Genomic DNA, 27503 nt, shown 5'->3' on the forward strand with positions numbered 1-27503 from the left:
GAGGGGGGAGTCATGTGCTTTACATGTGCTGCCCTGATTCCTCTGAGCCACAATCCAGGGAACACTGCACATTAAAAAATATACAGTTACAATTGCAAAAAAATAAGTGAACAAGATCCCCACTAGCAGCTGCTAAAGTTTTTTTTTTTTTTTACTTTTTGTGCACAGCCAGACTTGGAAGAAATGCATAGTGATGGCTGGATCTATTGGTTTTGGTTCTCTTGCTTTCTCACCTTTGCAATCTTAAATTCAGTTATACTCATTTCTGCAGCAATTCATGTTTTTTCTTAAAATCATCTCCAGCATTTTTGTCTGCAGTTTTGCCTAATGTGCATGTTTTGTCTAATGTAGATTAGTGCCTGGAAATGACTATGCAGAACAGGTGTTATACAATCTTTGCACCAAGCACAGGTACCACTTTCAGTTTACGAACCGTCTTCAAGGGCAGCCCCACCTAGAGCACATTGCAGTAATCTAACCTGGACATAATCAATGCCATCTTTTGATAGGGCCGCAGCTGCTGAACCAGCCTAAGCTGGCGAAAAGCAACAGATGTCAACATTGTCTTCACAGAAAGTGCCCAGCCTGGGATCATTCCTAAACTGTGTAACTGGCCCTTCAGAAGGGGTGTGATCCCATCCAGGATCTGGCCTAAACTTTTATCCTGATTAGTAGATCTCCCGAGCTATAGCACTTCCATTTTATTGGGATTAAGACCCCCTGCAACACACAGCCAAGGAAGGAGAAGGAGAATTAGCCTCTGACTGTTCCCTAAAAGATAAATTAGTGATCCAAAAACAGATTGCCCACCACATTTTTATCAAATCTCTTCCTCTTCCTCAACTTTTAAAAGATGCTTCCTCAGAATTCTAGGCTCTAGAGCAGGATGTTGCAGGATCCCCAACTCCCTTCAGCGCTGGCTGTCATGACCAATACGTAGGGATGATTGGAGTTGTAGCCAGTGAACATCCAGAGCTTTTCATGTCCCCCACGCCTGAGTTTGACATTTACCTCTTTTTGCCCACCGTTCTGTTAATCAACCAACAAAATCACCTCAAGTTTGCAGCTCCAGTTTTATGACTTCACAATTTCCTGCGGTTAAGTCATGTGGTCGTGGTTTGCAAACCTAAGTTGTAACCTTTGCTTCTTTTGTGGGTCGAGGACAACTTTTAATCATTTGTGAGCTGTCCTTAAACGGAGGCAAAATGCTTTGCTGTCAGATTTTATCATGTTGCCCCTCGGATGACACACGTCTGCCACGCAGCATGTAAGTGAAGCCTTTCTGGGTCAGAGTAAAATGTCTGCATGTACTGGTTTGCTGGGAATCACAAGTGCTTAGAGAGAGGTGCTGTGCTTAGGCCCTGCTTCGGGGCTTCTTTCGAGCCACTGTCGCCAACTCCAGGGGGCCCTGGGGGCATGAGTACCCACAACATTTTCGCTACGGGTGCCCGGCCTCTGCCTTCCGCCGCTGTGCCGCGTGCTGCTGCCAGCTGCTGCCTTACCTCTGTCCCTCCGGTACTGCATTTGGTGCAGGTATTTTATTTTCAGTATAAACAGAACTCTGTTTTTGCGCCTCCACATGCACACATGCACACAAACACACAAAAGGGACAGGAGAGGGGTGGGCTGATCTTTCTGCCACTTTAAATTGCTCTCCAAGTTGTGGAGGCAGTTCCGGATTTATGTACAGTATAAGCTAAACAAGCTATAGCTTAGGGTCCCACTCTCTTGGGGCCCCCCCCAAAAAAAAATTAAAGAAAAAAAACACCTGGATGTACATTTCCAAAATATAAGATAAAAAACAAATAAAATAAAACCTACATACAGCAACAAGTGTTTTGTGTTGTGTAGGCTCCTATGATGTACTGGTAAGTCATGGGCCCCACCTGCTAGTGTGCTCCCTAAAATATCACTGGTTTGCTCATTTCTATATACTGTACTGTATCGGGTGCCTACATTCTGCATGGACTGGTTGCATTGGAACATGGGCAAGTGGCTTTAGATACCTATTAGGTCCATAAATTACCATATAGCATATATTCAACACAAGAAACAGCGGCAATTTGTTGTTGGCAGAGGACAGCTGGACATATAAAGGGCCCCATTACCTTCAGTAGGTTAGGGCCTCATCAAACCTAAATAAGGCCCTGTGTGGAGGAAAGGAATACGGGAAAACCTGGACATTCTGGGATCAAATCAGAAACTGGGGTGGCTTCTGTAATTCACGAACCTATCCCTGGGGAATCAGAATACCTGGAGGGTATTGTAGCGGTTGGTGTGTTGGATTAGGACCTGCTTGGCCATGAAGCTCCCTGGGTAAACGTAGGCCGATCGCTGCCTCTCAGCTTCACCTACTTCGCAGGGCTGTTGTGGGGAAACGAACGAAGTAAAGACAGCAGGTACCGAAGAGGGATTTATTTTATGGTTAACACAAAGAATTAAGCCCTGTGCTTGGGGGCAGAGAAAGCTACAAGGGTATGTCAACCCGCATCATGTGGCACTTATTCACAAACGCCTGGCACCGATGCCTTCTCTGGTGCAAATGTCGCTTGGCCATTCCACGGTGGTGGTGATGGAGCTGTTCTGCAAAAAAAAAAAGGGGGGGATGACAGTTTATATCTTCCCTTCTGATGCTCTTGCTTAGTGATCGACCCTAACCCTAACCCTAACCCCTAGCATCTCCAAGGAGGGTTGGGAATGGCCCCTCTCTGGAAAACCTGGAAAGCTGTTGTTTCTAGACTACACTTCCCATCATCCCTGCCCACTGGTCCTGCTGGCTAGGGATGATGGGGGTTGTAATTCCCCCCCCAAAAAACAGCTGGGGACCTAAGTTTGAGAAACACTGAGCTAGATAGACCAGTGGTCAGACTCGGTATAAGGCATATTCCAATGTTCCTGTCCCTTTTACACAGGTTACCCCACTTCAACTGCAATGCACTCTGTGTGGGGCTTCCCTTGCATTCGATCTGGATGCTGCAGCTAGCACAGAATGCTGCTGGCAGGAGCAAGACCCTGGTTTTATCCAAACTTCCTCTTGTCCCGCTGCTTTCCTCTGGGGGAAACCACTCTTTAGTGCTCAACTGGAGCAAATGGCAATTTGGGTTTTCTCCAGATTGACGTCTGCTCCGATCTAGCTGTAAAGAGCAGGTTTTCCCTGGGAAAGGAGCGGATCAAGGGGGAAACCATTTGGACACTTGACTTATAGGCAAGTGGAACAAGGGGAAGTGTGTACGAGCCCCCCCCCCCACAAAACACCTCTGCTCAGAGATCTGAATTGCTGAATTGCTACTGGGCCAAAATCAAGGTGTTACTATTAGTATATTAATCCCTTAACCATTAGGGAGCAGTTGACTTGTGAGATCACCTTACTTGATGCAGTGCTGTAGCTACGGGAGGGGGCTAGCTGGTGTGCCCCCCCCCCCCCGTGAAGCCTCCAGAGGGGGGCCCTTGAGGCTCCCAGCCTCTGGGTGTGTGGGTGTGTTTACACAAATGCACTTGGGGTCAGTGTGCCAAACTGGGTCTTTGACCCAGGTGAAATAAAGCCTAGTTTCACCCCTGCCCAATGTATGCTTTCAGTCGCTTTGATCTGTAGAACAAACACTTTTTATAGGGGTCACATAAAGGTCATTCACAAGGTCCCTCCCACCCCTGGATTGAACCTGGGAACTTCTGCATTCAAAACAGATGCTCTAACTTGGAGCTACAACCCTTTCCCAATGGTTAGGCACGGCTGATTTACGCTCACAGGGCCACAAATAGGAGATACAAGCACAAACCATGCAGAGTTGAGACTGATCTGCATTAATTCCCCTTAATGCGATATATAAAAAGCAATCAGCTAAATTATTAATAAACGGCGAAGCTACAGAGGAATTTGAGATTAAAAAAGGTACGAGGCAGGGATGTCCACTGTCCCCTCTCCTATTTATCTTATCAATTGAATGTCTAATCACAGAGATAAAAGAGGACAGGAATATTAAAGGATTGAGAGTCAGGAAGAGTGAGATCAAACTTAAGGCTTTTGCGGATGATATCTTAATAATAACGGAGGACCCAGCAGATTCGGTAGGTAAATTGAAATCTAAATTAAAAAATTATGGGGAAATAGCAGGATTTAAAGTCAATATGGGGAAAACTAAAATGATTGTTAAAAATTTGAGGGAAAAGGAAGCGAAGGAATTGGAATTGGCTACGGGCTGGGAGGTGGTAAAAAAGGTAAAATATTTGGGAATAATAGTGACAAAGAATAATGTCAATTTATATGAGAACAATTATAGAAGGCTGTGGAAGGAAATTGAAAAAGATTTAGAAAAATGGGATAATTTACACCTATCCATAATGGGAAGAATTTCAACGATAAAAATGATGATATTACCAAAAAATTTATTCTTGTTTCAGATGTTGCCAATTATCGGGAAATTGGAGATCTTTAATAATTGGAAGAGAATTTTAAGTAGATTTATTTGGGGCAAAAAGAAACCTAGAATACAGTTCAAATTATTAACGGATAGCAAAGAGAGGGGAGGCTGGGGTGTGCCGGATTTAAAATTATATTATGCAGCGGCAAATTTGTGTTGGTTAAAAGAGTGGATAGTGTTAGACAATAGGGAAATTTTAGATCTGGAGGGATTTAGAAACTCTCTTGGGTGGCACACATACCTTCTGCAAGAAAATGAAAAGACATATAAGGAATTCACTGACCACGTAATCAAAAACTCAATATTCAGGGTATGGTTGGAATTTAGGAAACTATTAGAACCAAAGACACCGTGGTGGGCATCGCCCTTTGAAATGACGGCCCTGGGGGGGGGGAGAAATAAGGAAAAGTGGCTAACGTACCAGGACCTGATAAAGGAGGTAGACAAGCGGTATACATTGACACCATATGAGGAGGTGAAAAATCACTGTACAAGCTGGTTACAATATACTCAAATACAGAGTTTATTTAGGAAACATAGGGAAGTCGGTTTTCAGAAAAATAAATCAAAATTACAAGAATTGTTAATTGAAAATGAGGGAAAACAATTGGCAGTAATATATAAATTTTTGTTGGAGTGGAATCTAAAAGATGAATTAGTTAAAGATGTCATGGTAAAATGGGCACAAGATTTCGGTAGGACTATTGAGTGTACAAAATGGGAGAATTTGTGGATTGAAAGTATAAGATTTACAGCTTGCACAGCAATTAAGGAGAACACAATGAAGATGGTATATAGGTGGCATCTGACACCAGAGAAATTAAGGAAGATATATAAAGAAGGTTCAAATAAGTGTTGGAAATGCCACGAACAAATCGGAACGTACATGCACTGTTGGTGGCAGTGTAAAAAAATACAAAGGTTCTGGAACATAATTTATGAGAAGTTAAAGAGGATGTTAAAGTGTACATTTGAAAAATCCCCAGAGCTGTTTTTACTAAGCATGGTCCCCAAAGATATACCTAAGGATAGGAAGAATATTTTACTATATGCGGTGGTAGCAGCAAGGACCCTCATAGCACAGAGATGGAAAAGGGAGGAGATGCCGACGGTATGTGAGTGGCAAAACAAAGTAATAGAGTATATGAATTTAGCAAAGATGACAGCGTATATAAGAAACACCCCGAAACAAAAAATCCAAAGTGAGTGGAAACTATTAGAGGACTATTTAATAAAAGAGGGCTTAAATTCAGAGCTGGTGATATGTTTAAATTAAGACCCGTACAAAGAGATAATATATGTTAGGTTAAAGTAAGGAAAAATTATCCGGAAATAGCCGGAAAGGAAAGTGGGAATGTAACAAGTAAGAAGAAGAGCATATTATAAGATAACAGTGGACAGACAATCGGAAGTACTCTTGTATTCTTCTTTTTTTTCTTTTTTCACCTTTGTTCTCATTTGGATTTCTATCTTTTGTATTTTTAATTTTGCTGGCATTTTCTACTATTATTATTATTATTATTATTATTATTATTTCTGTTTTGTGTTTATGTCTTATAAATGGTGTTTAATAATTGTAGCATGAATCAGGTGGTGAATGTTTGGAATTTTGATTTAATATATATATATTTTCTGTTATGATTTGATTAGTATATTTTGTATGTGTGGAAGTATCAGTTTTGTATGCATGATTAGAAGAAGATATGATTTATGTAAATTTGAGAAGGAGGGATTGTTGACCCCCCCTTTTTTTTCTTTTTTCTTCTCTTTTTTTTCTTCTCATTTTGTAATTTTCTGTTGGTTTTTCCTTTGTATTTCTTTCTTTCTTGTTCTCTTTTAACATGTAATTTTAAATGATCTTCTGAAATAAAAGTTTATTATAAAAAAAAAAAAGAGAGACTGATCTGGTTAGGGGACCCAGGTGTTGACTACAACTTTCTCCCTCCCATCAATGAGATTCTAGTTACCTAGGATACACAATAAATTACCTCTCCCCTTTGAAGTCTTTTTGGGGGGGGATGGGGGGTGGAGGATAAATGTTTCCCATTCATCTTATCTCTACCACCAGCCCTGTCTAAAGGTATTTTGTTACCTGGCAGAGACAAACCGGTAAGGATGCCATCACAAGGACACGGCCGTCCGTGTTTCTTTGGATTCCGGGGCTCACGCAGGTCTAAAACAACATAAGCCAACAAAGGATGAGTACCATAATTAGGTATGGTAACTGGCAGCGGGAAGAGGCAAGTGCAAGATTTTGGATGGAGGGGTGCTTTTATGGTCCTCCCCCCTCCCCCATAACCAAAAAGGGTTAGGGCATGCAAGCAGAATATAGCAGAGCGCTCCTAACCCTAGAACTCATGGACATCTAAAGAAACTGTATAGTAAACTGCGGAACTCCTTGCCACAGGATGCAATCATAGCCACCAATTTAAAAGGTAAAGGTAAATGGACCCCTGAAATTAAGTCCAGTCATGAACGACTCTGGGGTTGCGGCGCTCATCTCGCTTTACAGGCTGAGGGAGCCGGCATTTATCCGCTTCCGCAGACAGTTTTTTCGGGTCATGTGGCCAGCATGACTAAGCTGCTTCTGGTGAAACCAGAGCAGTGCACGGAAACGCCGTTTACCCTTCCGCCGGAGTGGTACCTATTTGTCTACTTGCACTTTGATGTGCTTTCGAACTGCCAGGTGGGCAGGAGCTGGGACCAAGCAACGGGAGCTCACCGCTTTGATGGGAATCGAACCGCCGACCTTTCGAGCGGCAAGACCAAGTGGCACAGTGGTTTAACCCACAGCGCCACCTGCACCCCTGAGACACCAACTTAGATGGCTTTAAAGGAGGACTGGACAAATTCAGGGAGAGGGCAGACAATGGTTACCTGGTCCTTGTGGCTCTGCTCTGCTTCCATGGTTGCTAACCAGCAACGCTTCTGAATACCAGTTGCCGGAAACCATGAGTGGGGAGGGTGCTCTTGTGCTAGGGTCCCAACTGAGGGTTTCACATAGGCCTCTGGGCATGAGAAGAAGGATGTTGGACTAAATAGGCCATTGGCTCTTCTCAGGTTCCTATGTTAGGGGTGTTGACTGCAGAGATGTCTCGTGAAAACGAGCCAAAGCACATGCAATTCCTCCTCCAATTCTCCATTGTGGGAGTGAGCCAGGGGTGGTTCTCCAGATGTTCTTCAACACCCATCAGCCGCAACCAGCATGGCCAATGGTTGGGGAGGATAGGAGCTGGAGGGCCATAAATGAGATCTGGAGGGCCATAGATTAGTCACACAAAGGAGAGTTTTCCCCATTCTCCATAGATGAGGTTCCACCTTTATGTTCTGAGTTAATCCATAGCAGACCATGCTGAGTCCTTGCCTCACTCACTAATGATGCAAAAAAAACAACACCAATCTAATTCACCGGCTTTTAAAGATGCGCCTGTTTACACAGGCATTTCCTTCACCCCTCCAGCAGGATTTCCCTGCTTTAATTACTGCATCGTTTGGCTTTACTGTATTGCATATTTTAACTACGGATGCTCACATTCTAACTTTTAATGGGATTGTCTGTGCATTTTAATTATGGGTGCTTTATATTTAAATGCTTGCGTAATTGGTTGTTTTTTTAATAAGACCACTTCGAAGCCTAATTTGGCGTTAAGCGGCGTATTGCTGCATTATTAACCGTCAACATTAATTATTCTATATGAATGAGCGATGACCATCATCCGCCTCCATTTTTCACACTGGAAAATTTCAGAGTCAAATTGCACTCAGTCAGGTTTGGTTTGTGCCACTCTCAAACCAAGCGATGAGCCTGAGTGATTTGTGCAAGAGGTTACCGGTCCTATCTTTTTTGAATGCCACACCTCAGCAATAAACAGGCCGGGCCAGCTGCTACAGAGGAAACCAAAAGCGGAACTTGGGGGAGAGAGTTTCCAGATTCTCAACTGCCGGGGTTGGTGGTGCAAGAAAGTGACTCACCGGAACAACTGCAGGGTTGGTGGCCTCCCCGGGCTGGCTGTCGCTCCTTGTGGCCTGAACGGAATCTTCTACCTGGCAGAGAAAATGGGAAAGAAAATGTTCAATTGGGTAAACTCTGAACAGCAAGACAGCTACTCTGAGAATGAGGGCGGGTTATTTATATGGAGCAAGTTAGATTTCGAGACACAGAAGGATAAGTTACCACCTGCTCCTCCCCACTGTGCCCTCTGCAAAGCCACTCAGGGGAGTCACGGCTCTCTCCTGAACGATGCTGGAGGAAATAAGTTTTTTTTGCTGCCATGAACTTCCTTGCGTCCCAAGACCTATTCTGGGTGACTCTTCCCTCTCGCAGCAGTCTCTGCCCGCTCCTGCTGCATTCCTCATTGAGAAGGAGCCCACCACCCTCTGGAAAGGTTTTGGGAGGGGCACAGGTGTCTGGAGAGGGGAGAAGAATCATAGAATCAGAAAGGGTCCCTGTGGGTCATCTAGTCCAACCCTCTGCACTGCAGGAATCTCAACTAAAGCATCCATGACAGGTGGATGGTCCTGGGGGAGAAGGGGACGGGAAACTTGTTTCTTATCTTTCCACCTCAGGTGGGGTGGCTTGGCAGCCTAATGCGGCCCCCAGACATCTCTGCCTGGCCCCCAGGATTCTCCTTGGTCATTATGTTTCGCCAGACCATGCCTCTTACCGGTCCTGCTCAGTGCCTTCCTTGACTGTTTTTGCTTAGCTGATATGTGCATTTCAGTCAGTGTGGTATAATAGTTGGAATGTCCGACTAGGATCTGGATTCGAATCCCAACTCACACATGAAGTGGAAACTCTTTGATTCTATATAGAGAGTCCTAGACTGGGGAAGGCTAGTTTATTCTAACAGCGTTTCTCCAGTGTCTTACACAGTGGCAAACCTCACGCCCCCCCCAACCCAGGAGCACCTGAGCTGCGAAAGCAAGGGATTGAGCCTGGCACCTTTGGTTGGCAAAGCAGGGTGTTCTATGCCATGCTGACCCCTTTCCATGAGAACCAAGAAGCGATCTCTCTAGACAATGGAACGACTCTTCTTTTCTTAGATCTGCGGCCGCAATCTCCTTTGTGATGTGGAGGCCGTCAGGCAGCTGAAGGCACATGTGTACTCCATCTGTTTCCCTCCCTCCATGCAGCCCGGGGCACTGGCAACCCATGCTACACCACTGGGACCTGCAGGATCAGGTCAATGGCCCATCTAGTCCAGCATCCTGTTCCTACAGGGGCCAACCAGATGCCTGTGGCAATCCGACAAGCAAGATCCAAACCCAAAAATACTCTCCCCCTGCTGTGCCTCCCGGCAACTGGCGTTCAGGAGCATTACTACAGAGGTGGATTTACAGCAGCGCAAACGGTGCCGTCACACCAGGCGTGCAGCCAAGGAAGGTGCCTTCTCAAAGCCCAGTAAGGGCTCCTGTCTCCTTCCCAAAGATAGGCAAGTAAAGCCCTTACCGGGCTTGGGGAAAGAGGAAGGAGGGCACTAGGACCTTGCCAGAACCTCATGCCTCCTTCCCAAAGCCTGGCTTAAACTGGTGCCATGAGGGCTGGAGGGAGGGTGTCAATTAGTCTGCACAGGGCGGCCTTTTACCAGAGTCCGCCCCTGCATTACTGCTTTCAGCCGTGGAGACAGAGCACAGCCATCATGGCTAATAGCCACCAGCAGACTTCTCCTCCACAAATCTGTCCAATCCTTTTCCAAAGCCATCCAAATTGGTGGCCGTCGCTGCGTCCTGCGGCAGCGAGTTCCACTGTTCAACTGCGCCCACCAAAGGGGGAAGAATTGACGTAGCAATTCCTCCTCTTCCCAGTTTCAATCCTTCCCTCTCACCTTTATCCTTGGCGGTGCAGCAAAGGATGCTGAGCGACAGGAGCAGGAAAGTCAAAGCTAGGAATCGGCCCATGGCAAAGAGCGACGCCCGCAGAAGTCTGCAAGGCACAAATTTGTAGCGACGGGGGATCTATCTGCTTGTGCTGCTGTTTGAGTCAACTCCCCTTTATGCTTGATGTCATTTACGGGAAGAGTTGGGGAAGAAAGGGATTATTTTGGGGCAGGCCCTGGATCACTGGAGCAGAAATATTCTCCTGTAACATGTTTGTTTTTTTGGAGAGAGCTGCTTTCAAAAGCTCCTGGAAGTTTCGAGATGCATATTTTGTGAAGAGGGAAATCTCCTCTCGACCCGTATACGCATACAGCTTTTGTACCTGGCAATTGGAGTTGGCAAATAGTGTGGCTTGCCAAATTCAGATCAGAGCGACAGACACAAAAGGTGTCTGCCAAATAAAAAAGAGTGGATCATATTACTTCCTGGACTTTTGGGTTTCGAGTTTCAGCTCGGGGAAATTTTCGAACGAAAGCAAAGCTATCAGAGAATAAAAATACAAAAGAAGAGGGGAGGGTACCTTTTTTCCCCCAGTCCAAGGCTGACCCTCACCTGGGGTCAAGAGGTGGGGCCAAATGGAAAAGTGGGCGGGGCAACAACTGTGAGTCTTGGCTTTGTACAACGGACTATACTTCAGGAACGAAGAGGTTTCCAAACATACGCACACCCCATTCCACCGAAGCAGGCAAGAGGCATTCAAGGACATATTCCAGCCAGGCAAAAAGCACTTGAGGGGGATTTCCTGGAGCAAGTCCCAAGTACAGATGGGGGAGCCATTTGATTCAGTCTGCATCGAAAGGCCAAGTTACCTAATTTGCACTTTCAGTACACAAAGAGGAGCTCAGCCACCGTTCGAAATTCACCCTTCAGCAATGGGGCTGTAGTTTAAAAGTGTGGATTGGCTGGTTTGACAGGATTGATAGAAACCAATTGCATACCCTCCAACATTTCTCCGATGGAAATAGGGAAGTCCTGTTCCATAATGATAATTTTTACTATTTATACCCCACACATTTTGAATTATGGTGCTGGAGGAGACTCTTGAGAGTCCCATGGACTGCAAGAAGATCAAACCTATCCATTCTTAAGGAAATCAGCCCTGAGTGCTCCCTGGAAGGACAGATCGTGAAGCTGAGGCTCCAATACTTTGGCCACCTCATGAGAAGAGAAGAATCCTTGGAAAAGACCCTGATGTTGGGAAAGATTGAGGGCACTAGGAGAAGGGGACGACAGAGGACGAGATGGTTGGACAGTGTTCTCGAAGCTACGAACATGAGTTTGACCAAACTGCGGGAGGCAGTGCAAGACAGGAGTGCCTGGCGTGCTATGGTCCATGGGGTCACGAAGAGTCGGACACAACTAAACAACAATAACCCCACACATCTCACTGGGTTGCCCCACCCACTCTGGGCAGCCTCTGACACATACAAAAACATAATAAAACATTTTAAAAACTTCCCTATACAGGATTGCCTTCAGGCGGTTCAGGGGTTGGAAAACTCCATACCCTCCAACATTTCTCCGATGAAAATAGGGACGCCCTAAGGAAAAGCGGGACATTCCAGGATCAAATCAGAAACTGGGACGGCTTCTCTAAATCAGGGATGTCCCTGAAAAATAGGGACACTTGGAAGGTCTGCAGTTGGAGAGTGACGTTTCTATATGGAAGCGAAATGGAGGGCAGACAGAAGTGTGGGGGCACAGAATTCTCCCAGGGTGGGGGCACAGTCAGCCGTAATGTGCAATCTCCACTTAATCTATGATGCTATGAGGTGATATCCTGGTTGAAGGGCCACTGAGGAGAACAAAATAAAGATACTCAGTGTGAGGACCCTCCAGTGGTGTAGCATGGGTTGCTGGTGCCCGGAGCAGAGCAAGTGTTACACTCCCCTGGTGGACCGGGCAGCTGGGGTGGAGGCACGTGCCGGGGGCGTGTGCAGAGCCTGTGATAGCTGTGATACCTTCTCGGTTTGGCAGCGCCACCACCTCCCAGCTTGGCCAGTCCAAGAACTGTTGTATCTGGTTGCACCCCTTTAGAATTTTGTGCCCAGGGCCACTGCCCCTCTGCCCACCCCGCTACGACACTGGGCCCCTCCTCGAGCTTGCAGTTAGAACAACGAAGCAGAATTTAGAGTTTGCCGGTGATAGGAAAAGGAGCAAGCTGGAGAGAGAGTCAGAGCAGTGCTTGAGAGCAATGTTTTGGTTTCTGCTTGAATCCAAGGCTGCAGTTATAGGAGAAACAAAGACCCTTTTGGGTGTTGATGCTGTGAACCCCCTCCAACGCAGTCTCATGTGGTACATACGGGTAAATAAACCATATATCCTAAAGACACCACAGTCTCCTCTGTGACTTATTCCCAAAAGGAACCATGAACCCTGCCCTGGAACCCCTGGGATCTCGCACTGCTCAGAGACTGGGCTGGCGTGTAACAATATCATAGTATAGTATAGTATAATAGATTATTGTTTTGAAGAAAATAATAAAGAGGAGGAGGAGGCTGGGACAGACAACGTTGTGTGCTGCCGCTGGTACAACCAGTTGTGTAGAGTTGTCACAAGATGCTGGTGGTGGCTTCCTCACTCGCTATCCCGGTCCTTTCCTCCTCCTCCTCCTCCTCCTCCTCCTCCTCCTCCTCCTCCTCCTCCTCCTCCTCCTCCTCCTCCTCCCCCCCCTCCCCACTTGTGCAGCCTGTCTAGCAAACCTGCTATAGTGAAGGGGGGGGGACAAAAAGATTGGGGAGGTAGGACAGGCAGGGAAGTGGTCGCTGCCATATCTCACCACAGCTGGAAATGTAAAGGTGCAGGTGGAGCGGTCAGGTTGCAAGTTGACAATCCAATAGTCCGAGCCAAGTTGTTTTGCTGCCCGAGGCAGAGGGCAAGAACGTGCCCCCTCCCAGGTCAAGAAGCTGATTGGGCAGTTAAGTTCCTGGCGATGGATTTGGCTTGGCTAGTGGCCCATCTAGTCCAACATCCTGTTCTTACAGCGGCCAACCAAATGCCTGGAAGCAGGACCTGACTGGATCTCAGCTGCGGATCCGTCCCCTGGCTGGGAGCTGTTCCTGTGTGACCCTCATATTCCCCCCTCCCCCTTTTGGTGCCCGTCTGGCAAACCAGCCAAGCACGATGCCCCACCAGTGTCAACAAGACTTTGATGGCACTCACCCCAGGGCCAGTTTCCTGGTATGGGGATTATTATTGTTTTGTTAGTGTTGCCGAGATCCTCTTTGAGGACAAAACATCCTGTTTCATGGGAGAGAAGGCCTGCCCAAACAAGCAAAAGAATGGCGTGATTGTTAATTTTGACATGCTTATAATGATGGAGTCTGATGCTTGCTTGCTTCCTTAATTAAAAGAGCACCCAGGTGCTCCTAGGATATCTATTCATCTTGCCACCCTTGCTATAGAATCCAGTTGTACTCTCGTTATTTTCCCATGAAGGAGAGAAGGGGTATGGAAGCACCGCCCCCCTCCCCGATGTTGTCTGATTTCAACTCCCAACAGCCAGCATGGCCAATGGTCAGGGATGATGGGAGTTGTAGTTAGACAATGTTCTTACATTGTAGCGGGTTTGACTGGATGATCCTTGGGGTCCCTTCGAATTCTACGATTCTATGATTCTTGGTCTCCAACTCCCATGAGCCCCAGCCAGCATGGCCAGTGGTCGGGGTGATGAAGGGTCCTCCAGACAATCGATTTTTGGGGCACATTCATCCGGATTTGCTTGCACAAAACTTACAGAGAGTTTAGATTATGAGCTTTCTCATATTTTCATTTGACCCATACTTTGATTGTATTCTGTACCAATCAATTCCACTGCGTCTGAGAGCTTTTCTCATCCTTCTGCAGCTGTGCCTGACGAAAATCTGATATACCCACTGAATCAGATCTTATCAGAAGTGCAGACTATCAAATTTTTTCCCTCCCAAAGAATCCTGGGATCTGGAGTTTACCCCTCCCAGAGGCACAAGCTCCAGCAACCTTAGCAAACTACAGTTCATAGGATTATTTTTTGGGGGGGGGGGAGAAGGGGTATAATGTATAATCAGATTTAAACGTGCTTTAAATCTACGGTGTGCACTCAGCCTTAGAAACGCACTGTGGGTAGTTCTTGGCCTTCTGCCCAAAAGTTCACGACCTTTCTCATAAGCTATACATGATTCAGCCCAAAGCTCCTATTTACTTTGAAGCAATTTCCCTCGATTTCCATGCAGCTTCTTGCCAAGTAATTGTGTGCGACATGACAGTTTTAATTTTTATTATTTCCTCTTCCTTATGCCTTGGAATCCTGTTCCTTTGCTATGGAAACAAAACATCAGGTTTGACAACATTCAAAGTTTTTTTTCTTTTTAAAATAATAATCTTACCTGCCAAGATGCAGTAATCTAATGCAAGGTGATTTTGGAGGCTGCAGTTCCAAATGTAGCCACTTCGGGGCAACCTAACATCAAAGGCAATACATAGGAAACGTTTTCGCTTGTCCCATTGTTTTGAACCTAACCCAGACGTCTAGAATGGACTTGAAAAGTATGTGTAAATGGATCGGTGTTTCTGCCATGACCAGAAAGCAGGAATTAGCAAAACTAGAGCTATGCCTTGTCTATTTCTATATTAGGACTACTGAAATGATTGTCAGGTCCTTGGAATTTAGCAAATGTCCCCAACAGATAGCTCAATTGTGCATGTGACTCTCAATCTCAGGATCGTGGGTTTGAGCCCCATGTTGGGTGAAACATTCTTGCATTGCAGGGGGTTGGACTAGATGACCCTCGTGGTCCCTTCCAACTCTCCCAGGTACTTATATTGTTCTAGGCCTTTGTCATCTATGTATCAACGAGGTCTAGGAACTTGCTCTTTATTAATCACAAAAAAGCCAAGATTATCACAATTCTACACAGCCACCAGATTCTGAGGAGTGGTGTAGCTGGGCAGGGACAAAGAGTGACACCACCTATTTCACAGAAGAGGTAATGCCATCATCTCCTGGTCTGCTATTTTCCAATCCTCTGTATGGTAAATAAATCGGGTTTTCTCAGAGAGGAACCCACCTAATACACCAAGCCAAGAAAGGAAGACTTTTTGAGATTCCTGCATTGCAGGAATGAGCCCTGGGTCCCTTCCAACTATGATTTTATGATTCTAAGTCGTAAATTAAACTGGCACGAATGGCAAAGGGTTAAACAGCAACCCTTAATTTGAAAGAGACCATGAGCTTTTGAGACCAAAAGAACTCTTCATCAGACTGGATGTTCAGCCTTGGTATTGAAGCTATGATGTTTATATGTGTCAAAAGTTCTTTTTTGCATTATAGCCAAAGGTCACATCCACAGCATCCGCGTGATACCCCACACCCAAGAATCTTGTGGACCTTAATTCGCCCCTCACCAAGCTACAATTCCCCCACACCCTTAATAAACTATTTAGAGGGACACAAAATGCAAGGTGTGCCTGCAACATTAGGAAGGGTGTGGCTATAAAGTCTTGGGTTGACTTGCTGCACTTCGAAATTTGCTTCCGTGGTCAGATTTCATGGTGCCATCGCACCGACAATCGCCACCTCTCTCTCCGAAGAACCACGAGTGCGTCACCCCTGCAATATTGGCAAGAAGGAGTGGCAGCTTTCTAGCCATTCTTCAAAAGGTCATAAAATGCTCCGAGCAGTTAATGAAAAGCTAGTAAGCAACGTTGGGATTGGGTAAGGCAATACCCTGTTCCGTGCCAACTTCCAAGGAAACGATCACCTTACCTGGTCTGTGTCTCCCGCTCTCTCTACGGGGGACTCACCAAGCAGCAACATTCTATACCAGCCTAGTAAGAAATACCTGCCATGCCGAGTTCAGATTCCACCGGTCTAGACACACCGTTTCGGAGATACAGGATGGTTGACAGATCTAATGAGTAACAGTTAGGGAGAGAGAGGAGAGCTTGGCGATCAGTTTCCTTCGCCTGGCTTGCAGCCCACAGCAGTTGTCATCAACTTTTTTTCAGACAAAGGCTCTTCACTTTCACACCAACCAAGCGACCGTTGCAGAGCCCAGTTTTCTACGGTAACATTTAAACATATTCATGTCCAATATCCTTGCATTGCAACCCGACATTTCTATGATCCTGTGCACCTATATCTGCACCCTCTAACAGCCCTGCAATGTTTTAAGAATAAGTGGATTTCTGTGGTGAGCCACTTTGAGCAAAGCTCACTGTGGAGATGCGGGTCATTTGTAGCAGTGACCAGTGGATGAATGACCTCTGGGAGGAGCACAGAGAGAAGAAATGCTAGGGTGCATCTGCAGCAACACAACTGGACACCTTCACCTGTCCCAGCTGCAACAAAGCATGTCTCTCCCATATCGGTCTCTACAGCCACAGCAGGCACTGCAACCTTCCAACAGTTTGACTTCACCCCCAAAGGCCCTCTCCTCCATTAACTCCCGAGACAGAGTTAAATATAGTCCGGCCTCCCACATGGTCTGAGGGACGGTGGACCGGCCCACGGCTGAAAAAGGTTGCTGAACCCCGGTCCAGACTCAAGCTCAGGCAAACGCAGACCACTGAATACATAACAGATAATACCATTTTCTGTGTATGTGCATGGGCAAATGATTTGGAGTGCTCCAAATTTTCTCTCAGAGGGACTTAAGCCGTGCTTTCCTTGACGTTCCATTGTATGTAACAGAAGTCGCACATTATCCTCTTGAATGAGTAGCCCCTTGTGTTTTCAGAGTTTCTAAATGCTTAGCTTTGGAGCATAAAGAACCACAACTCCTTGGCGTTGCTCCTGCATTCCTTCTCCAGAGTGACCCTAGGAGCCCATCCTCTGCGGCAGTTTCGCCCCCTTCCCCTCTGATTGGCTCCAGTTGACACAATGGGGGAGGAGACTCCTTCACAGGGGCTAAAAAGCTCCCCACTCATGCTGACCAAGTGGCCCTCGGACTCTGGAGACAGAGACCCTGCTGTGGAAATAGTAAGGGGTCCAGGGGCATCTTACCAATAGAGGCTAGTGGTGCACGGCGCCACGGCGCCACGTTTTGGAGGGCGCCAGGGAAGAGGCGGAGGCTGGACGCGGTGCCGCCCGGCACCAGCTCACTGCCCTCGTCCGCCTCTGCCATGCCACACCGCGCCCGGAGCCTCCTCCCCACCAGAGGAGCCGCCCTCCAGCTGCTGCCCACTGGGAGGGAAATGTGTGTGGGGGTGCTGGAGGGATCTTTGCACCACGGCGCCAGATACGCTTAAGACTGCCCTGAAGGGGTCTTTGACCCCCGCCCCTCAACCCCAGACCATGACACCATGGCCTGAGTCTGAGTTCGCCCACCCCTGTTTTAAGCCTTGACTGGTCCACTCACATGCAGTGATGGGGAGCTGTGGCAAAGAAAAAATAGGGTTCTAAGATGAGGAGTGAACTTCAGGACAGTGTGTCTAAGCCAGAGATCAGGGGGAATCCTGAGGCTCTCCAAACACTCTGAGCAGAGGAGGAAATTTCAGCAGGTCCAGCTTTGCTCCTCCCCGCCACCACCCCCTGTCTAAGAAGTAGCATTTGCTGAAATTCCCCTCTTTACTCAACCAACAAGGGCACAGGGCAGAGATAGAACCATAGAATCATACTTGGCATGTTGTACGCTGAAAGTAAATGATGTACCAGTGGAATTTGACTCCTAGGAAGTTAGCAAAAATGTATGAGACAAGCACAAATATCTGTTGGAAATGTAAAGAAAAGAAGGCGCCTTTGATCATATGTGGTGGTCATGTAATCTAATAAAGGCCTTTTGGGAAACGATGTATAATGAACTGAAAAAAAATGTTTAAAATAACTTTTGTGAAAACAACAACAAACAAACCAAAAAAATAGAAGCTTTTTTATTAGGCATTGTAGGTACCAAGATCCCAAAGGAGCAGAAAAGACTTCATGTATGCGATGACAGCCACACGGATGTTACCAGCCCAGAGATGGAAAGAAGATAAAGTTCCTACTAGAGAAGAATGGCAAACTAAACTGTTGGGACTATTCCGAAATGGCAAAACTGAGCAGAAAGCTCAGGAACCAAGAAGAACAAAACTTCAATAAAGAATGGGGGGGGGAATTATAATTTACTTGAGACCACTGTACGTAGATGAAAACATTAGCAGGATTGAAATAACACTTGTAATGTAGAAGATATTATGGATAAAAAGGAGAGACGTAAAAGTTGGATGATGAAATAATATGCAGTTGAAATGGTTTATAACAGGACCCATGGAGGGGAAGGTGGGAAGTCTAGAGATCTGGAGAAATCTCCAAATATGGATATGTGTTTTGTATTGTTATAATGCTGTACTTGTAAAATAAATATTATTATTATTATTATTATTATTATTATTATTATTATTAAAAAAGAATCATAGAATTGTAGAATTGACGTGTGTCGGAATTGACTCAGAGGGGGAACCTGTGGCTCTACGAGTGTTGGACTCCAACTCCCATCAGCCCCAGCCAGCAGTCCTTAATAGTGGGGGATGATGGAAGATGGAGTCCACCAACATCTGGAAGGCTGCACATTCCCCATGCCTGCTGTACGCATGTCAAAATTCTCCCTTTTAAGTTAAATAAGCAGGGAGACAATATACAACCTTGTCGTACTCCTTTCCCAATTTTGAACCAATCAGTTGTTCCATATCCAGTTCTAACTGTAGCTTCTTGTCCCACATAGAGATTTCTCAGGAGACAGATGAGGCGATCAGACACTCCCATTTCTTTAAGAACTTGCCATAGTTTGCTGTGGTCGACACAGTCAAAGGCTTTTGCATAGTCAATGAAGCAGAAGTAGACATTTTTCTGGAACTCTCTAGCTTTCTGCATAATCCAGCGCATGTTTGCTATTTGGTCTCTGGTTCCTCTGCCCCTTCAAAATCCAGCTTGCACTTCTGGGAGTTCTCGGTCCACATACTGCCTAAGCCTTCCTTGTAGAATTTTAAGCATAACCTTGCTAGCGTGTGAAATGAGCGCAACTGTGCAGTAGTTGGAGCATTCTTTGGCACTGCCCTTCTTTGGAATTGGGATGTAGACTGATCTTCTCCAATCCTCTGGCCATTGCTGAGTTTTCCAAACTTGCTGGAATAGGGGTGGCAAATGTGGGAGCCAGTGTGGTGTAGTGGTTAGAGCAGGCACCCCCAAACTTCAGCCCTCCAGATGTTTTGGACTACAATTCCCATCATCCCTGACCATGATCCCTGTTAGCTAGGGATCATGGGAGTTGTAGGCCAAAACATCTGGAGGGCCGCAGTTTGGGGGTGCCTGGGTTAGAGTGTCGCACTAGGACCTGGGATGGACCAGGGTTCAAATCCTCACTTGGCTTGCTGGGTGTCCTTGGGCCAGTCACACTGCCTCTCAGCCTAACCTACCTCACAGGGTTGTTGTGTGTGAACTCCTTGGAGAAAAGGCTGGGGTATAACTGCAACAAACAGACAGACAAACCAACCAATGAGCAATTGCTTGATACAATGTTGAATGTATATGCATTACTGGCTTAAAACACAGCTAGATTGTGTGTTTTTACTTTCTTTCTTAATTTGTATCAAAGCTGGTTTGCTGTATTTCCTAAGTAGCAATGGGTTATATACAAGATAGAGATGGATTGTGGCTGACACAAGATGCGAACTTGGCTTCCCAAACCAACTGTGGGAGCTTGCTGGATGCAGAGTAGACAGGAGTGTGTACATGGCTGTTGTATATCTTCTGCACAAAGAAATTGTACTGCCAACCTTACTGGGAAACATGGACCACTTATAAATGCCATCTCCAACTCCTCGAAAGATTTTTGCACACCACTTGGGAAGACAGGTGAACTAATACCAGTGTACTGAAAGAAGCAAAGATCACCAGTGTTCAAGCAATGATTCTTCAACATCAACTTTGTTGGACTAGTCATATTGTGTGGATGCCTGATGATCGTCTTCGAAAGCAACTACTCTATTCTGAACTTAAAAATGGAAAGCGTAATGCTGGAGGTCAGCAAAAGAGGTTTAAAGACTGTCTCAAGGCAAATCTAAAAAATTGTAGCATAAACACCAACAACTGGGAAACACTGGCCTGCGAGCGCTCCAATTGGAGAACAGCCTTTACCAAAGGTGTCATGGGCTTTGAAGACATTCAAACTCAGGATGCAAGGGAGAAACGTGCTAAGAGGAAGGCACACTTGGCAAATCCACACCGTGATCAACTCCTACCCGGAATCCAATGCTGCCACTGTGGATGGACGTGTGGATCCAGAATTGACCTCCACAGTCACTTACGGACTCATGGTTAAAACTGTGTTTATGGACGACAATCTTACTCAGCTACGAGGGATTGCCAAAGAAAATCATAAAGAAATATGAATGAATGCTCATTAAGCAATCAATGCTGTATAACATGCCACAAACTATGCGCAAAGAAAGCAGGATGGATGCTCAGTAAACAGGTTATAGGGAGGTGACCCAAAGCTCTTGAGGTTTCGGACCTGTTACTATGCAATTTATTGACAGGGTGGGGGCAGGAGGCAGAAGAGACATGTCTTATTGATTCAGTATTTGCATGTTCTCTCTGCCTGTTGCAGCAACTTGATTTGTAGAAATTCAAGACTTTCACCCTACTGGAGATAAACTTTATCATGTGCAAACGAGGGCTTATCTTAGTTGATGCTAAGGATGGATTACCCTCAGAAAGTTCACAACCTTAGTGCCAAAAAGCCCCACAGGTCTGGAAATCAAGGCTGCCAACTTTCTGCCTTACTACTGCTCTTCTGCATTTAACAACAGCTGGATCTGCTGACATTACCAGGTGGCAAAGCTCCTCTACTGCTGTAAAAAAAGAGCATCTCCTGAAGATTAAGCTGCCGTTGAAGACACAAGAGGTGGTCAAGCCATTTTCTTCCTAACTGGGTCAGTGAGAAACTCTCCTCTGTAGTACATTTAAATTGGCTTAATCTCTTTCGATCTCAGCAGGGAAGGCCAGATATTGTGGTTCAGTGCAAGGTTCAAAGGCTGATAATGGAACCGTCACACCACTTCCACAGCACTAGGTTCGCTGGAAAGAAGCCAAGCTTTGTTTACTACAGTTGTCCTTCATCCCTGGCATGGCTCATTCTTCCCACAAATATATTAGACTCTGTTTTGATGTTACAGGGAGGAGGACTGAGGTTGCCACTGTCTTTTTTTGGCGGGGCTCTTCCGCCTCTATAACGGGCATTTTATGGGTCATGGAGAGGCACTGATGAAGAAGCTTCCCCTGTTGAATATCTGCATCCATTGCAGGGCACAGGAGGCTTTTCAAGGAAAACAAAACCCTAGCAGCTTCAGCCGTCTCCAAGCTCCACCTGGGATTTTCCTCCCTGAATTGCATCAGTGGCCTTGTGGAGGTCAGTTGATATATGGAAAATGGAATCACGTTACGCAGAAGAAGAGATGCTGGCAGACCTTAAAGCTCTTTGAAAGTCACGATCTTGCCTCTTCTTCCTTTCATTTTTTATCAAGGGCTTTATAAAAAAAACAAAAAAAAATCCCAAGCCCATTACTGACACACTTTTCAGGCTGTTTGTTCTCTAGCTTTCAAGACCTCATTTTCTTTCAGGTCTTAAAGAGCCAAGGTTACTTGGGAAACAAAATATAAACTCATTTACTGAGTTATGCTTCCGGCACAGGAACACATACCCTTGCAGGTAAATTGTGCTGTGTGTGTTTGTGGACAGCACCACAAATCTTTCAACCAGGCTGTGTTAGCAGTGCCTCAAATGACGAGTTGATCTGCAGGTTTTGGCAGCTACCACTGCATCTCTCCATGCACTGAAAACCCATGACGTCTACACAGTGCTTTTTTTTTCTGGCGGTATGCACAGGTTTGCAGTACCGACATCTCACCTCCACCGAATCAGAGCCTCGCGCCTCCTTCCCGAAGCTCGGGAAGCTTCTGCCTGGCTTAGAAAAGGAGGCAGGATGCTCTGGCAGGGTCAGAGAACCATCCTTAAAGCTTTGTACATCTCTGGATCTTGCGATGCGGTCCTCCGTCCGAGTAATGCATGCAACATCTATATACTAAGATAAACTTCCACCCCCCATGCACATTTTAGTGAAAGTAGCATTGAAAATGCATTCTATTAGGGGAAATTACTTTGCAAAAATCTATATATTAAGAGAAATTCCAAGTGTGTATGCGAGGAGAAATCTCCAGATTTCACAAGGCAGTTCTCCAGCCAAGACTAGTTCTCCAGCCAAAACACTAGGGTAAAAAAGCATGTGTAAAAGTGTATCTATCAGAGAGAATAACGTAGAAGAATTGCATTACATTTGGAAGAATTGCTCTGCAAAAATGTGCACATTGGACAAAATGCAACACGAACATATTTGCGTTAGGAGAAATTCACACTAAGAAGTGGGTGAATTTTCTGGAGGACTTTTTGTTTTCGTTTTATTGCAAACTGATGTGGAAATGCCAAGAACTGAACTTTGGACTGGGAAAAGGAGAAACTGAGAGAAACCGAAATGGGTAGATTTGCCTCCTGCTAACGAAAAACACCAAGAAATGTAAATCTGGCAGGATTTAAGGATCGTTGCACGGGGTTGGGTTTTGTTGTTGTTGTTTGTTGTTGTTGTTGTTGTTTTGACGTGTGGCTGCTCTGTTTCCCCCGAATGCGATGCCACTGTACTGCATGCCACACCTAGCTGGCAACCTTTGTCTGATTTCCTCACCACACAATACTAAATTAAAAGCCAAGAAACCTGGAAAGTGTAGGAGCAACAGGTAGTGCCTCTGAGCTTTGCATGGGCCTCTGGCTGGCCTCTGTGGGAGCAGGATACTGGAGCGATTGGCCTGATCTTCTGATGTTCTTAAAAGCAAACGCTTGGCAGTCCTGGAAAAATCATTGTTGGGAGTTTATGACTGGCAGCGTTTGTTAGGCCAGATCCAAATATAGCTTAGAAGGAAGCAGGCTGGCTGCCCAACCTTATCCAGAGGCTAAACAGAAGCGGGGGTGGGTAGGTGGGGCTCAGTTTCCATTGCTCTGAGAATCTGCAGTTCAAACAGCACAGAGAAGAACAAGAGGAGGAGGGAACAGCTGACTTGCTGTCAAACTTGTGATGTTCCCCTCTGATTCATCTGAGGCTGAGTTAATGGTTAATCCTCTCTCTCCCCCTTCTGCACTTCTGCAAGGAGAGCTTCTAGCCAAGGTTGATACAGAAAGCTGCATCCATTTGTGGTCCCCCCCCCCCCGGCTCATTTCAGCCTTTTGTTGATTGATAAACATGTTTCTGCACTGCCATATCGTAAGATCAGGGCTGCGTACAACCACAAAGCACCATTAAAACAGGAAAAAATAATCATCAAAACAACTGGCGGATTAAACAGCTGCAAAGGTCTTTTAGGACGGCGTTCCTGAAAGTGAGAAGCGAGGGTGCATGTTCCATCTCTGCTGGAAGACTGTTCCGCTGCACGAGGTTTGGCGACACTCCATGGTTGAGTCCCGGTGGGAAACTAAGCACAATGATCTCAAGGATCACGGTGGGATATAAGGACTCTGGTGATCATTAAGATACCCTGGATCTAAGTTGTTTGGGGGTGCACCAGTTGAATTTCTGCCTGTCATGCAGCTACTAAGGGCCTAGGAACCCTGTGGCCAGAGAGAACGGTGAGAAATCTGCTGTACAGAGATGTTCACGGTGTTTCATGTTCACGAATCTCCACTGCACTCATCTTGCAACAGCATGCAATACTTTGGTGGGGATGGAGCTGTTAAAACCAGGAATGGGGGAGGGGGGCAGTTAGACAACTCCCCCCAAATCCCAAGTCCCCACCACAGCCTCTGACTAAGGCCAGGACAATGACGGTTGACACAGGCACCATGCATACACAACAGCAAAGAGGCTCAGAAAAGCAGCCTATAAAATTGTAGCAATAAGCTGTTTCCTCTGACTATGCAGTACAGTCCATACCTGCCAAGTTCTGGCCTGAGAAATAAGGGACTGGACCGGAAGTAGCAGACCAGAAGTAGCGCTGCCGCCATTTTGGAACTGGGTGGAGCATGCTCAGAAGCGACTTTTGATGCTGCTCTGCCCTGTTCCAAAATGGCCACCGCACCAGAAGTCGCGCTGCAGCCATTTTGGAACTGGGCAAAGCAGCATCAAAAGTCGCTTCTGAGCATGCTCCACCCAGTTAAAAAATGGCCACCGCGCCAGAATAAACCGGGGGAAAACAAAAAAATCCGTTTTTTCGGCTGGGGACAGCTGGAAAAACGGGGGTTTCCCGGGGAATATGGGAGACTTGGCAGCTATGGTACAGTCATACCTCGGTTTGCGACCGCCTCCGTTTGCAACCGCTTCGGTTTCCGACCACTGCGGACCCGGAAGTGTTTACATCCGGGTTTCGCGGCGCTCGGATGTGCAGAAGTGATCTGCGCAGCGTGTGTGTGCGCAGAAGCGTGCATCGGGGAGCGACCGATTCGTGGAGCGACCGGCTCCCTGGAACGGATTGCGGCCGCAAACCAAGGTATGACTGTATAGAAAACTGTAGAAACTTTGAATAATTGGCAAAATTCAACGGTTTGACTGATTTCCTTGGCTCCAACGGCTAAGCAGGCATCCCCAAACTCGGCCCTCCAGAAGTTTTGGGACTACAATTCCCACCATCCCTGACCACTGGTCCTGTTAGCTAGGGATGATGGTGCCTGGGCTAGCTGATGGTGCCTGGGCTAATGGGTCCTCTGGAAGAGGGGAATCCAGGGCTCCCCCTGCCTCCATAATCCCTTAAACAGAAGGTCAAGTACTCCTTGGCCCTCCGTAAGGTGTGAATTTAGCCACACAATAGGAGGCAGGAGGCAATCAAGGGCAGCACACACCCCAGAAAGAAACCCATTGGGATGGTGGATTGAATCCTGATACTTTCAAAGGAGAAGAGCAGGAAAGCCTTGCAGCTAGGGGGATGTGTAAATACTTTTATTGTTCTTTGGGAAGAGGGTAGTTAAAGGGGTTATTGACAGGGATGGGTGATGGGCTCGTGTCTCCACATGCCAAACACTCCTACTTTGTGACATATTTGGGATGTATCGATGATGCTGTTGAAAAATGTGTTATGGGAAATGGGGAGAGGTCTTAAAAGTTCACACAGCCCCATGCTTGGGGTTCCTACTCTTTGTGTGTTTGAACTTTGTTGCAACAAATAAAGATCAGGTCTGCTGACCACTGTTTGCTTCTTTAAATTGGCTAGAGACTCCTTCTTTTGCTGGCCGGAGAGATACGTGGGGAGTGGCAGCGCGAAGAGCTGGGCAGCGGAGTAAATCCGCATGCCAGGATTTTCCTTATCAGGGCATAGGCTGGTGTATTGCCCTGAACCATAGTGGTTGGCAAAGTCTTGTTTATAACTCTGACCAGCAGTGGTTAGCAGAGGGTGGGTCCCTGTAGGGTTTATGAGGTTTCTCTGGAAACATCTTGCCCTTGAAGAACAACATTTCTGGTCTCGTGGTGCCACATTTATGGCGCCCTTCCCTTGCTTGGGCAAACAACTTGGGAAAACTGAGATTTTATTGAAACTTTAATGGGTTTCACAAATGAGTCCATTTTACCCTTGTGTCTTCTCAATTGTTTTCTCCTTGTACTTTCTTTTCTCTTTGCCAACTTGGCGAGACTTTGCTTTACGTTCCAATATTTTCTTACGATCCTTGTCCAGCTTTAGTTTTGTAATCACCACCTTGCCAGGGTGAACGCCGACCTGTACAGTTGTGCCATTGGCTTTTGCACACTGTACTCATTCATACTTCTTTCTGTAAACCTGGACTACCTTGCTGATCTGCTGCCCTTTGTAATGGCCCCGGATGACTTGGACTTCATCATCCTTTCGGATGGGCATAGAACAGACATTGTATTCCTGCCTCGACTCCTTGGAAAGGGGAGAAGACATGACCTTCCTGCAAATGTGAGATGGCGCATTGAAGTGCGGTTCTTGCTGCAGTCTGAGGTCACAAACGGATTGAACGTCATTTTGACCACTGCTGCCTCGGCTATGGCCGCCCGGAAAGAGAGCAAAGTGAGACTTTTTGATCAAGGAACTTTTGCCCTAACAAGTGGCCGGGGGAGAGATTAAGGTGGTCACTTACACATTGCCAAAAGAAGAGAAAACACATCCCCTCAAAAACATGCAAAGGAGGATGCAGATTTGCATAAAAATTGCACATGCTAAGTTATATGTGCAGCTGCTGATTTTGAAACCATTGCTATGATATACATAGAAATACCATATTATGCACCTGTCACCTGAGTGCCTGGTCTGTCTGCCGTCCAATAGCTCTGAAGATGGGAAGTTTCAAGGCTCCTCCTTAACCAAACTTTGACCGCATTCAAACTATACAGTACATTTAAAGCACTATGATACCACTTTAAAAAGTCATGGCTTCCCCCCACAGAATTCTGGGAAGTGTAGTCTGTTAAGGGTACTGAGAGTTGTCAGGAGAGATCCCTTATTGGCTTACCAGAGCTAAAATTCTCTGACTGATTTAACAATCAATCCCTTTTCACAGGGAATTGTAGCTCCGGGAGGGGAATAGGCCTCTCCTAACAATGCTCAGCAGCACCCTTGACAAACTACACTTCCCAGGATTCCTTGGGGCGAGCCACAACTGTTAAAGTGGTATCACAGTGCTTCAAATGTGTCAATGTGGTCTTTGATGGCAGAAAAGAGAGATAGGGGAGTCTTTTGTAGTGTGCGAGACATTGCCACCCCTGGGAAGGTACAGAGGAGGCAAGAATCTCACAGGGACATTCGTGAGGGGAGCTGACCACAAGATACCTTTTCAGAGACGTATTTTGGACCTCTCTTTTCTTGAGATGCAGGAGCAAGCATGGATTATAGGAAATCCTCCTTAGCTAAACAGAACGAGGGATCTTTCCTGTCAACCTGTCTTTCCTTTAATAACTATCAACCTGCTTGTTTTCTGTAACTCAGAGCCTCTGGGCGGTTTTATCCAGGGAAAGCATTCTGTCTCAATCCAGCTTTTGCCAGCCTTCAACTCCAAATGCCAACAGGGACATGGTAGGCGCCAGCGCCGTCTTAAGCGCCCCTGTTGCCATGGTGCGTTGGATCTCTCCGGCGCCCTTCCGCCCCGTTTCCCAGCGCGTTGGGCAGGTGGGCGCGGCGCTGCTGCACGGTGGGCGGGCGGGCAGGCACAGCGCGATCTCTCCGGTGCCCTCCCGCCCCGTTTCCCAGCGCGGTGGGTAGGTGGG

General features: G+C 46.4%; 1 protein-coding gene and 1 pseudogene across 2 annotated transcripts; both read right to left on the reverse strand.

The window, feature by feature from the left end:
* Positions 1–2400: 2400 nt before the first annotated feature.
* On the reverse strand, positions 2401–16951 carry LOC148685465 (uncharacterized). Of its 2 annotated transcripts, none has more exons than XM_088672660.1 (4): positions 16115–16951; positions 8391–8462; positions 6511–6591; positions 2401–2583 (listed from the first exon to the last, which is right to left on the reverse strand). In XM_088672660.1, exons 1-4 carry the CDS (start codon positions 16119–16121, stop codon positions 2468–2470), a joined length of 276 nt encoding a protein of 91 aa, XP_088528786.1. In that variant the 5' UTR covers positions 16122–16951; the 3' UTR covers positions 2401–2467. The 2 variants fall into 2 exon arrangements, with proteins under 2 accessions (XP_088528786.1, XP_088528785.1); XM_088672659.1 differs by lacking the exon at positions 16115–16951 and adding an exon at positions 10244–11294.
* Positions 16952–25802: 8851 nt separating this feature from the next.
* LOC132592375 (large ribosomal subunit protein uL24 pseudogene) lies at positions 25803–26306 on the reverse strand (annotated as a pseudogene).
* Positions 26307–27503: the final 1197 nt, after the last annotated feature.

This window comes from Zootoca vivipara, chromosome 6 (assembly GCF_965207765.1).
Source record: "Zootoca vivipara chromosome 6, rZooViv2.hap1.1, whole genome shotgun sequence".
NCBI classification, from domain to species: Eukaryota; Metazoa; Chordata; class Lepidosauria; order Squamata; family Lacertidae; genus Zootoca; species Zootoca vivipara.